The 13,422-nt window shown below is 35.7% G+C and overlaps 1 protein-coding gene across 1 annotated transcript in view; it reads left to right on the top strand.

Annotated features, from left to right (window-relative positions):
• The first annotated feature begins 5,554 nt into the window (after positions 1-5,554).
• BMP7 (bone morphogenetic protein 7) overlaps positions 5,555-13,422 on the top strand; it is a 149,620-nt gene continuing 141,752 nt past the window's right edge. Inside the window, exon 1 of the mRNA XM_044659632.1 lies at positions 5,555-5,621. Coding sequence (XP_044515567.1) covers positions 5,555-5,621 — 67 coding nt within the window. The remainder of the gene's footprint in view (positions 5,622-13,422) is intronic.

Below are 13,422 nucleotides of genomic sequence, written 5' to 3'. Positions count from 1 at the left end.
TACTGGGAGACTTTAAGGGAGTGTCACCTCGAAATTAGGTGACCTAGATGGTCTTGCTGCCCCACAGGAGTTGAGGGCAAGTCTTTCCTACAAGAGAAGGTATGTGGTACCCCAATTTGATCCTGAATAAGGATGGGATTCACTCAAACCTCCTCCAGATCAGTTAATTTCACAGCAGGTGGTCTGGCTTTAAGATGGAGGCAGCCAGATCAAGCTGTGGTTCCCCTCTCCCTTGTCTTTCAGGCACACTGGAAGGCTACCTGACTGTTAAATGGCTTTATTATTCACAAATCAGGGATTGAGGAAAGGGGTGAAGGGCAGAGGGATTTTGGGGGTGCCCTCTTCACTATTCCTATAGGGTCCATTACTTAGACAGGAACCCTAGTGGTTCCAACTCCTAAGCTTCTCTCCCCCGTCCCCTTCTATTTCTATTTCTATTTCTATTTCTATTTCTATTTTCTATTACTATCCTTTCCTATAATTGTAAGCTTTGACTGAAAAGGGACTCTCAGCAAGGATGGGTAATGAGTGAAGAAGACTAAGAGATTGTTCCCAATGGAGTCCAAAATCTTAGCTGACGGGGCAGCTGGGTAGCTCAGTGGAGTGAGAGTCAGGCCTAGAGACAGGAGGTCCTAGGTTCAAACCCGGCCTCAGCCACTTCCCAGCTGTGTGACCCTGGGCAAATCACTTGACCCCCATTGCCCACCCTTACCAATCTGCCATCTATGAGACAATACATCGAAGTACAAGGGTTTAAAATAAAAATCTTAGCTGACTAGATAGCTGTAGTCTTGAAGGATGAGTTGTGATGGAATGGCTGTGATCAGGGAATCAGGGTTTCAATTTCCTACAGAAAGATCCTCAGGAAGCCCACTGGACCAGATCAGAGCTAGTGTCTCTCTCTTCCCTCCTCCCAGGCCTCAGACTAAAGACCACTCTTCTCTCTCCTCCTGGAAGAAATTCCCAGAATCCTCTGCTGGTCTCAACTATCAGCAACTGTCTTCTCTGGCTCCCTTGGTTCCATCTTCTTTGCACAAAATCCCATCCTTACACCTCTTTTAGATTTTTATCATTAAAAAATATTGAGGTAAATATGCCTTTTTTGCTTTCATCTAAGCAATTTAAAAAAAATGTTGAACAGAGCCATGTATAGAGTTTTATAGACCCCACCCAAGAAATACCTCCACAATAATATACTTCCACTTATTACCACTCATTGGATTAGATTGTTCTGCTAGTTTCCGAAACCACCTAAAATGATTATGATCTTACCTATATTTCTATATCTTGTCTACAGGGATATTATGCATTAGTCTGTCAACTACTTGAAATCTTGGCACACATTACCATCTAGTCTTTCAGAATCTTCCACTTTTTCTAATTTCATCAGTTTCTTTGTGTTATATTTTATTGTCATTTTCTTTTGCATGACCAGGTTTTTCTTAAACCTCCATTTTCAAGAGAAAAACCACATATTTTAAAACTGTAACTTCATTTATTCAACACATTTGTGCTAATAAACAAATAATAATTGAGCGTCTTCTCTGTTCAAGATAGAGTGTGGATGCTTTGGGGTTCACAACAATGTATTTTGTCTATAACATATAGCGGTCTATGTCCAAAATTTTGGTATTGTCTTTAATTGGATATCAGAAAAAGCTTATGCAAGTAACTAGAATCAGGAAGATCTGAGTTTGCATCTTATTACAAATATTAGGTATGTGATCCTGAGGAGGTCGCTCAATTGCATTTAGCTTTAGTTTCTTCATCAGAAAAATGGAGTAATAGCACTTTCCCCACAAGATTGTTGTCAAAATAGGATGAGCTAACATGTGTAAAGCACTTTGTAAACCTTGAAGCACTATATAAATGTTAGTTATCATTACTAACTAGAGTTCTAAAACAGTGTAATTCTCCCCTCTCTTCTGATTAGCCCAAGGAAGGAAGGATTCATCCCTAAAAGGAAGGTGAATTAACTTGTTGACTGATTTCAGGTAATGATCAAATTAAGAGAAAGAAGCCTTTGATAACTTCAACTAATGGAAGTATTCCCTGAGTTCATCTTTGACTATGGAGGTATAGAAGGGAAACTGTGAAGGGAATAGTGAAAGAAGGATTGAATAGTTTTATGAAAATGGTTCTTCAAAGGTATGAAGAAAATTGTGAAAATTGATAGCAAATTCTTAACTTTATCCTGAATGCTGTAACTATTTTTATCTTAGCTAGAATAATAATTTCATTTTTAAATGAAGTCTGATGTGTATTGGACATACTAAAAAAGTTAATATAATGAAGATACTGATTTATAAGAGCCTACTGGTCATAAAAAGTTCACTTTTTAAAAAAAAGATGTAGAATTCTATCTGTGAATAATGCTATATCTCTAACTCAGAAATGACTTTGTTTTTCTTTTGAGAGAGATTTTAAGAGCCATGGGTAAATTGCTAAGCAGAAATATTTAGGTTAGACTAATCTAAATTAATAAAAATTGTTTCTGGCAATGTTGTGGCTAAAATTCAGAGTTCAGAATTTTCTTCTAAAAGGGGTACTAATTTATAATATAGTCAGAGATTTGTTTATTTAATGGACCCTTAATTTTTACCCCTATCATTTTCCTTAAAGATTTTCAATTTTATATTCTAGTTAGATTTTATATACATATGTAAAAAAATATATATATGTTATAATTTTGTCTAGTTCTAAGAAATAACTCCTCAGTTTGACATAATGATAAATCCATGATTAATTCAGCTGCATTCCTGTATTTACCTTTTCTTTTGCTATTTCTTTTCACTGGAATCCCCCAATCCTTCTCCACCCTGCTACATTATTTAAAACCCCCTTTACCCTGACTTCTTCCACGCTTTCCCTGATAGCACCACTGGGTTATAATCCTAAAAACCATCCTAATTGCTCTAGGCCTCATATAACACTTTTTTACCCCTCTTTATCTACTTATGTATTATTTTGTATCATAGGCACTTGTCTATTTGTCATCTCCTGCAAATTCAATGAGGATAGGGGTTATGTTTTGTCTAAATCTTTTATCTCTCCTCCTGACATAACATAATATTTTCATACAGGAGACTGCTTACTACTTGGGGGACCTTAGACAAATCATTTCCATTTCCCTGGGCCTTGGTTTCTTTCATGTTTAAAATGAGAAAGTTCTATTAGATAACCTTTAACATCCTTTCTAATTCTATGACTCTATGAATTTGGAAGCCAGGATCTCTGACTTTGGAGCCCTTACAATCTTGGACAAAGAAGACAAATATATAAATGATTATAAGTCAACTTGGAATTTTGATACAATGCAGATTTTTATAGTTGATTTATACTTTTTCTCAAATCTAACTCTTTGTATAATAAATGCTTTGGCCCAACAACATATGCAATTTGGGGATTAGGAAACTGGGATTTGCTCTCAATTTTCCCCTCCTATGCTATTAGTTGTCAAAAGCTTTTCTATGTCATTCTAAGGAAATTGTTCATTATGGAGGGATGAGATCTATAACTATGACTTCATGATAATGTAATTTAAACAATTATATACAAAGGATGATTGAAAATATTTTATAAATGTAAAATACTACATATGGAATAAAATGTAAAATAAAACTTTAAATTACAACTGAGATTTGGGGTTTTGTTAAAATAATACTCAAAACTTATTTAAGTGAGTGTATATTTAGTATGTTTTTCTATTGACCATTAGGAATTATATCACAAATTAATAATGGAAGAAGAATACTGAAAGGAAAACAGTAAGTATGGGAAATATGTTGTTTCTTCTTAAAGAGAGATAGAATCCATACTGTAACATGAGCTGTTTTATCCAGCCTCAGTCCAAAGAAGGCTCTATTTCCTTAAGTAGCATGTTGAAACCTGCCTTCAGAAAGAGGAACCATTAGGGATAGTCATTACATGGCACTGGCTTTTGGACAGTGGTATTTAAGTTCTTAATGGTTTGCTAAGTAGACAGGTATTTCATCAGGGTGGGCTTAATTTGACGAGTTAAGTCATCAACTGATTGTCTGTAGAGATGACTACAGAGACATTGTGCCAAGGAAAAATGTTCCTGCAGAAACATGGTTAAAATATAATCACTTCCTAAACCCTCAGGGCTAATCATTGAGATTGCTAAGCAGTGCCTGTGGGTACCATTGAGAAACTTAAGTCACAAATTTAGAATAAAGAAAAATGGAAAAGACAGTCTTCAGAGTAGAAGGGGGAGGCAGAAGAGCTCAATTTAATTCTAAAAAATTTATTGAAATTTTTGCTATGTTCAAGGCCCTGTATTAGTCATAGTCACTGGGAATACAAATATATAACAAGGTATAGTCCCTGCCCTTAAAGAGTTTACTTTATAGGCTCATGGTATTGTATAGCTGTGGGAGTGGGGGTTGGGGGTAGTGGAGAAAGAGAGAAATTTGCAGGAAGGTGTCATTAATGTGAGAATAAGTTAAATACAAAACCAATGTTTAGACAAATTTGAGGAGATCAAGATCTCTTTCACCTGGGGAAATCAAGGAAATTCCATTTCTTATCAGCTCTTCTGCTTGATTTGGACTCCATGATCATTATACCTCCCATAGAATAAATTCATCACCTAAAATCTCAAAGTCAGAGCTTGATTCAGCTTTGAAACTCAAGATCTCCTCAGCACTCCAGTTGCCTCTCTCTTCTGACTGAAGGGCCAGAGGGAAGAGGAGTACATTCCTCTCAAAACTTCCCTTTATAGAAGGTTTAGAATTTTCCATCCATCTCTTCATTTCTCATCAGCTGCTAAGTTCAATTTTGACTCCTAAATTTTATGCTATGCCACCCCACTCTCCCAAGGTAATCACTGGTGACCATCTCCCCCTTTTAAGTTTCCTTTTCATGTATTATCTTTTATTAGATTGTAAGCTCCTTAAAGTTCAGACTATCTTTCTTTTTCTTATTTGTATCCCCAAGATTTACCATAGTGCCTGGAACATAGTAGGCACTTAATGTTTACTGACTATTGATTACTGAATAAGGGGTATATGAATTGGGTCTTAAAGGAAGGGGAGAATTTCAGTAGGGAGAGATCAAGACATGGGGGATAGGAGATTCATCCAGGCAATTCACTGGACAGATTGAGAACTGGAAAATACATTAATTTGTTTGGAATATAAAATATATAAAGGAAAGCAATATGAAGCATGACAGAAAAGGCAGCTTAGAACCAAACTATGGAGTGACCTCAGATGCTAAGGAGCTTATGATGATGATGATAGGCAGTTTGGTTTAGTAGAAGAATTTTAGATAGGATGTTAGAAGGGGGTGGGGAGAGAACCAAAATGGCAGAGAAGGCACACAGATTTCCCCAATTGCTACTAAAATTACCCACCAAAAACTATGTTATAACACCCCAAAATTAATATTGGAGCAGTATAACCCACAAAAATATGGAGTGAAATAATTTTTCAGCCCAAAACAATGTAGGAGGCCAGCACAGAAGATCTATTGCAGCAGGGTGGAAGTGGAACACAAAGCAGCATGCCAAGGCAGGCTCTACCATGGCAACATGCCTTGGGCACAGCTGAAGCAACAGCAAAGGCTTTCAGAGCTCTCAGCCACAGATGGTAAAAGAGGTTAGACAACTGCTTAGAAGGAGATTACAGGAGTCCTTTGCTGGCTCGGGGTACAAGACTCTTATTGCATTGTCCATTAGGATATCCAGGAAATGGTCCTGAGGAAGAGTACTAGCACACACCAGTGCTTGAGGCCACAAAGGAGCAGGGAACCCTGGTCACAGTTCCAAGGCAGAAAAGGGTGCTTATGGTTACTTACAGACCAGAGCTTAAGCCTGGAGAATATTAAACACACCTCCTTACATCATACCACCTGGGAACAACTGAAAGCAGATAGATCCCCAGAGCTAGCTCTGAAGATAGATGCACAAAGAACCTGAAGCCTGAAATAGTGCTCCTCTCACCACAGTTAGAGAGTCCAGTTTTAACAGTTTATTTTAAATTAAAAGAAAAGAAAAAAAACCTGGAAAATGAGTACACTAAAAAAAAAAAAAAGAAAGAAAGAAAAGAAACAGCAAAGAAAAGTACTTTGGCGAAAGGGAAGACCAAAGTTCAAACTTAGAAGAAGACAACCAAGTCAATACTGCTATATCCAAAGTCTCCAAGAAAAATATGAATTTTTCTTACTCCTCCAAAAAAGAATTAATGGAGGAGCTCAAAATGGATATTAAAAGTCAAATAAGAGAGAGAGAAGAAAAATTGGGAAAAGAAATGAGAGTGATACAGGAAAAATACAAAAAAACAAGTCAACATTTTGCTAGAGGAAGCATAAAAAATACTGAAGAAATGAACATCTTAAAAAATAGATTAGGCCAATTGGTAAAAGAGGCATGAAAATCTGGGGAAGAAAAGGACTTCTTAAAAAAAGCAGAATTGACCAAATGGAAAAAGATATACAAAAATGTTCTGAAGAGAAGAATTTCTTAAAGGGCAGAATTGGCCATATTGAAAGAGAGATACAAAAATTCATTGAGGAAAAGAACTTTTTACAAAGTGGAATTGACCAAATGGAAAAGGACATACAAAGTTCACTCAAGAAAATCATGTCTTAAAAGTTAGAATTGGGAAAGTAGAAGCTAATGACTCCATGAGATATCAAGAAACAATCTAAGAAAGTAAAAAGAATGAAAAAAAATAGAAGGAAATGTGAAATATCTCATTGGCAAAAAAATAAAACAAGAGATAATCTAAGAATTATTGGACTACCTGAAAGACATGATTAAAAAGAACTTAGACATCATCTTTCAAGAAATTATAAAGGAAAAATGTCCTGATATTCTAGAACTGGAGGACAAAATAGAAATTGAAAGAATCCACTGATCACCTCCTGAAAGAGATCCCAAAAGGATAACTCCCAGGAATATTATAGCCAAATTCCAGAATTCCAGGTCAAGGAGAAAATATTGTAAGTAGCCAAAAAGAAATAATTCATATACCATGAAGATAGAGTCAGGATAACACAAGATTTAGCAGTTTCTGCATTAATGGATCATAGGGACTAGAATATGATATTCCAGAACACAAAGGAGCTAGGACTTCAATCAAGAATCATTTAATCAGAAAAACTTAGCATAATCTTACAGGGGAAAAAATGAGGATTCAGTGAAATAGAGGACTTTCAAACATTCCTGGTGAAAAGACCAAAGCTGAATAAAAAATTTGACTCTCAAATACAAGACTCAGGAGAAGCATAAAAAGATATACAGGAAAGAGAAATAAAAAAGCATTCAATAAGGTTAAACTGTGTACATCTCTACATGGGGAGTTGATTTTTTTTTATCCTAAAGAATTTCTTCATTATTAAAGCAGTTAGAAGGAATATATGTAGATAGAGAGCAAGGGTATAAGTTGAATATGATGAAATCATGTAAAAATAAAGTAAAATTTAGGCATGAGAAAGAGGAATGTGTTGGGAGGAGGGGTAAGGAAAAATAGAAAAATTATTTGACATAGAAGAGTAATTTATTTATTTTTTAGAAACCCTTCCATCTTGGAATCAATACTCTGTATTGGTTCCAAGGCAGAAGAGTGGTAAGAGTAGGCAATGGGGGTCAAGTGACTTGCCCAGGGTCACACAGCTAGGAAGTATTTGAGGCCAGATTTGAACCTAGGACATCCCATCTTTAGGCCTGGTTCTCACTCCAATGATTCACCCAGCTGCCCCCTGAAAGAGCTTTTATAGTGGAGAGGAAGATGAAGAAGGTAAGGAGGAGAGCAGGTGAATCTAACTCTCATTAGAATTGACTCAATGAGAGAAGATTTTACATAATCACTTACATTGGGTAAGCAATTCATGGTTGAAGTCCTAGCTCCTTTGCCTTCTGGAATATCATTTTCCAGGCCTTCTGATCCTTTAATGAAGAGACTGTTAAATTACACAATTTACACAATGATATAGAAAGCTCTCTTACCCTATATGGAAGTAGGAGAGGAAGGGACTTAATGAAGGGGATCAGTATGCTAAAAAAGAGGTCAGATTGGAGTGGTGGCAGAAACTAAGCAGGAGGAAATAGAACGGAAAGTAATGCACAGTAATCATAATGGTGCATTTTTTTTTTGTAAATCTCTAATGAAGGCTTCATTTCTCAAATATATAAATGAGTCAAATGTATGAGAATATAAGTCTCTCTCCAATTGACAAATGGTCAAAGGTTATGCTCTAAATGACTAGTAATCAGAGAAATGCAAATTAAAACAACTCTGTGGTGCCACTATACACCTATCAGATTGGCTATGATGATTGAAAAGGAAAATTGCAAAATTTGGAGTATATATGGGAAAATCAAGACACTAAGGCATTGTTGGGGAAGTTGTGAACTGATTCAATCATTCTAGAGATTTAGACCTATGCCTAAAGGGCTATAAAAAAGTACATACCCTTTGACCCAGCAATACCATTACTATGTTTGTGTCCCAAAGAGATAAAAAACAAAAAGAGAAAGGACTTTTATGTAAAAAAATATTTAAAGGAGCTATTTTTGTCAGGGCATAGAATTGGAAAGTGAGGGGATACCCATCAAGTAGGGAATGGCTAAGTAGGTTATTATATAAGATTATAATAGAATACTATTGTGCTATAAGAAATGATGAGTAGGAGGAACTCAGAAAAACCTGGAAAGACTTTCAAGAACTGAAGCAGAGTGAAATAAGCAGAACCAGGAGAACATTGTGACAGTCACATGAATATTGTACAATGAACAATTGTGAATAACTTTACTATTCTCAGCAGTACAATGATCCAAAACAATCCTAAAGGAATCATGATAAAAAATAACTAGAGAAAAAGCTGATGGAGTCTGAATCCAAACCAAAGCAAACTTTTTTCTTTTCTTTTTCTCTTAATCTTTTTGTCTGAGTTTCCTTCCACAAAGGAATTAGTATGGAAAAATGTATTTTATGATTGCATATGTAAAATCTATTTGAGATTGCTTATCATGTCAAGGTGATGGGGTGACATGAAAGTGGGGAAGGGGGGAGAGAATTCAAGATTAAATATTCTTTGAAAAATGTTGGAAATTGTTTTTGCATGTAATTAGGGGAAAAATCAAATCAAAACAAATTTGCAAGTAAAAAAAAAGAAGGTTCAGGAAGACAAATTTAAATATAGCCTCTAATAGTCTATAGCTCTGTGGCTAAGGGCACATCATAACCTGAGTCTCAGACAATTCCTCAACATTATCTACTAAGTTATAGACTGGTTTTGATCTATTTTGTTGGAGACAGGTTCTATATGCAGGAATCCTTGATGCATCAATATACTAGTTACAACTGGCATTTCTTAGGTCCTTTCAGGGTATGCAAAAAGAGGAACATTTGATCCTCTCAACTTCAGGTATTACCATCCACAGAGAGACTATAACTTGGTCACAAGAATAAAAAGAACATATGCTGGAGAAGGTTGAATGTTACTAATGCTTTGCCTCAGAAATTACTTTTTAATTTTATCATTATATTGAGATATTATTGACAGGGTGTATTATAGCTTGACATTACATAGAAATAGAAGGCAAACAAATGGTGCAGGAGTTACCACTGCTCACATGGGGCAGGGATGGTATTACTATAATAATTTGCATTTAAATAGCATTTTAAGATTCATGAGGTACTTTTCTCACAACTCTATGAAGTATTGAGGCTTGGCTCTTCTGAATGGATATTTAAATCTCTTTCTACTACACCATGTTGTTGCTCATAAATAATATTGGCTCTGGCTCTGTCTCTGTTTCTCTCTCGTTCTCTTCCTCCTTCTCTTTCTCCCTTCCTGCTTCCCTCACTTCCTCTCTCTGTCTCTGTCTCATATATGTATATATGTATCTGATACCTCAACACTATTTTTGTTGAGCAATTTCTTCACTAGTAATATTTTGCACCCTATTTACACCTATCACATGTCTCTCCATTTCCCATTAGGTTAGCTGCAATTTAAAATTTTCTTTTCTTTTCCTCCCTCCCTTCCTCCCTTCCTTCCTTCCTTCCTTAAAAAACTCTTATGGCGAAAGTCGGTAGCTCAGTGGATTGGGAGCCAGGTCTAAAGATGGGAGGTCCTGGGTTCAAATCTAGCTGTGTGACACAAGGCAAGTCACTTAACCCCATTGCTTAGGGGGTCTTTACCTCTCTTCTGCCTTAGAACCAATACACAGTATTGATTCTAAGACAAAAGGAAAGAGTGTTTTTTTTTTAAATCCTTACTTTCTGTCTCAGAATAAATAGTAGATATTAGTTCCAAAACAGAAGAGTAGTAAGGACTAGGAAATTGGGATTAAGAAATTTACTCAGGGAAACAGCTAGGGAGTATCTGAGGCCATATTTGAATCCAGGACCTTCCTTCTTTAGGCCTGGCTCTTAATCCGCTGAGCTGCCTAGCTGCTTCTAATTTTTAATTTTTCAAACAATACAGTTTTTCATGATTTGAAAATGTGTTGTATCAATGGAAGAATATAGAAGTTAAAGAAAAAAGATGGCTCTTCATTTCAGGGAGAAACATATCATTTAAAGTGCTACATCTTCTCAAATTCATTTTTTGAAAGATTTAACAATTCATCATTAGTATCAATATAGTAAAAAGACCCAGGGAGGAAGTTCATTGTAGAAAATTGCCACTGTCATGAATGACCCTGTTAAGTCAGTCAGCAATTAACATTTATTAAGTACCAACTATGTTTAAGGCACAGTGCTAAGTTCTAGTGATAGGAAGGAAGGCAGGCATAAAAAACTAAGTTGCAACTTTCAAGGAGCTTATAATATTATGAAGGAGATGACTCAAAAAGGGCAGTAATGGCCAGGAATAGATGTTTTGGCTTAGCAGTTTACAGGAATAATGAGTGGAGACATGAGCTTGGGAGTGGATAGACAGACCCTTTCCAGCAGTAAGAGCCATATTGCTATTATTATGGTTCATTGAAGGAGAAATAGAAGGAAGGGGTACACATATTGGCATATTGTAAAAAGATGACTAAAGTGGACTATGAAACATTCAGGCGGCCAGCTAGATAGATTGGGCTATTTGAATCTGTTCTCATATTAGGGTATGGTGGCAGATGGCAACAAGTTGGCTAGGTAGAAATCAAATAGGGATTCTTTATAGGTAGCAAGATTTTCTAGATGTTTCTATTTTTGATTAATATTGTACTGATGTCATTAAATTTAAAGCATTTTGGAGTCTCCAAAATGAGTTTTCTCATTACTTCCAACAGTTCACCCTAATTATTCACACAGAAGGAATGCCTATTATGAGGAAAAGCTGAGGAACTAGTGGTAGATGGATTCTTTTCTGAGGGTTTTAAGAGGAGAAAGAGAAAGGAGAGTAAAAGTAAGAATAGTAAAGAAAGGATTTTTAAAATCAGTTTTTGTTGATGACTTTGTTTTTTTTTAACAACATCATAGTCATCCCCAGCATTCCTCCCCTTAACTCTTCCTAGAGTCTTTTCGTATAACAAACAATATTTTAAAAGACAAGAAAGGGGAAGAAAAGAAAAAGAGAAAAAATCAACACACTGAAAAAGTTCAAAAAGCATGTAAAATGTGTATTGTCTGTGAACTTCCCATGTTTGTGAAGGGATGGGTTATGGGTATCTTCTCATATATATTCATTTGAATCATGCTTAATTTTTATAGTTTTGTTATTTAAAAATTTTCTGTGTATGGTTTTATTTCCATTTACACCGTTATACTTATTATATATATTGTTTTCTTGGCTATGCTTACTTTGCTGTACATCAATTCAGGTAAGTCTTTCTATGCTTCTCTGTATTCATCATATACATCATTTCTAACAGTCCAGTAATAATCATTATATTAATGAACCACAATATTTTTAGTCATTCCCTGATCTATAGGCAACTGCTTTGTTTCTACTTCTTTGCTTCTATAAATATTTTGATAAATGTGGTCACTTTATTTTTATCAGTGACTTTCTTGGAGTATATAAGCCCAGTAATGAAGTATCTCGTTCAAAGGTTTTAGATATTTTAGTCACTTTATTTGCATTATACCAAATTGTTTTTCAAAATGGTTATACTGTTTCACAGTTCTACCAACACTGCCTTAGTGTACTTATCATTCTACAATTTCTCCAACAATGACCATTCTAATTTTTTGTCATCTTTGTCAATTTCTAGGGTATGAAGTTAAACTTCAAGGTTGTTTTCATTTTCATTTTTTTTATTATGAGTGATTTCTACCATTATTTCATGTGGCCATGAATACTTTGCAGTCTTTTGAGAACTGGTCACTTATCTATTAGAGAATGGCTCTTTGTCATATACACACACACATACATGTAAACATACACACACAGTAGGTAGGGCCTGTGTATCCATGAGGGATACATTCTAAGATCTATTATGCATGACTAAAACCAAAGATAATATTGAATCCTATACAGACAGTTTTCACTTAAACTTTTAGCACCTACATTAACTTTTCTATGTAGTATTGTGCTCTCTCTCCCTGCTTCTACCCCTCAGCTCAGTGTTCTGCAGTCTCCCACCCACAAAAAAACCAAACCAAAACAAAACAAAAAAACGCTAAAAAAAAAAAAAAAAAAAAAAAAAGAACTCTTCGAGTGAAAGCAAAAAAGCTGACTTGAGCAATTGCTGCCATTTGCAGACAGGCAGACCTCTGGCACAGAGAGAGGAGCCTTTGCCCTACTCTGCCTACCCAGCTGCTGGCTCAAATTTCAGTTTTCTCTCTGTACATTCTTAAGTACCAGTGTCTGTCCCCAACCTCCTTATGTTCTTGGACTGTGTACTGGCTCCCATCCTCATCCAGGGACAGCCCCCTTCTTACCTCCTTCCTTCCACTAGAATTTGAAGTTGACTGTGGGTAACTGAAACCATGGAAAGTGAAACCTTGGATAAGGAGGGACTACTCTTGGATACCAAACCTTTTTCATAGAAATGTAATACAGGGCAGCTGGGTAGCTCAGTGGAGTGAGAAGACAGGAGGTCCTAGGTTCAAACCCGGCCTCAGCCACTTCCCAGCTGTGTGACCCTGGGCAAGTCACTTGACCCCCATTGCCCACCCTTACCAATCTTCCACCTATGAGACAATACACCGAAGTACAAGGGTTAAAAAAAAAGAAAAAAAAAAAAAGAAAAGAAAGAAATGTAATACAAAAATATTTCTCCCCTTTACTTCCCTACTTATCTTAAATATATTAATTTTGCTTGTGCAGAAGCATTTCAGTTTCATGTAATCAAAATGATCTATTTTTATCTTTTACAATTTTCTTTATCTCTTATTTGATTATGAATACATCTTCTACTTATAACTGTAGAAGTATATGATCTGTTTCTCATCTAATTTTTTAATAGTATGTATTTTAATACTAAAGTCCCATTTAGAATGTACTAAGGAGTAT

This window comes from Gracilinanus agilis, chromosome 2 (assembly GCF_016433145.1).
Source record: "Gracilinanus agilis isolate LMUSP501 chromosome 2, AgileGrace, whole genome shotgun sequence".
Lineage (NCBI taxonomy): Eukaryota > Metazoa > Chordata > Mammalia > Didelphimorphia > Didelphidae > Gracilinanus > Gracilinanus agilis.
Note: the sequence above shows the minus strand (reverse complement) of the source record. Positions and strands in the feature narration are given on the sequence as shown.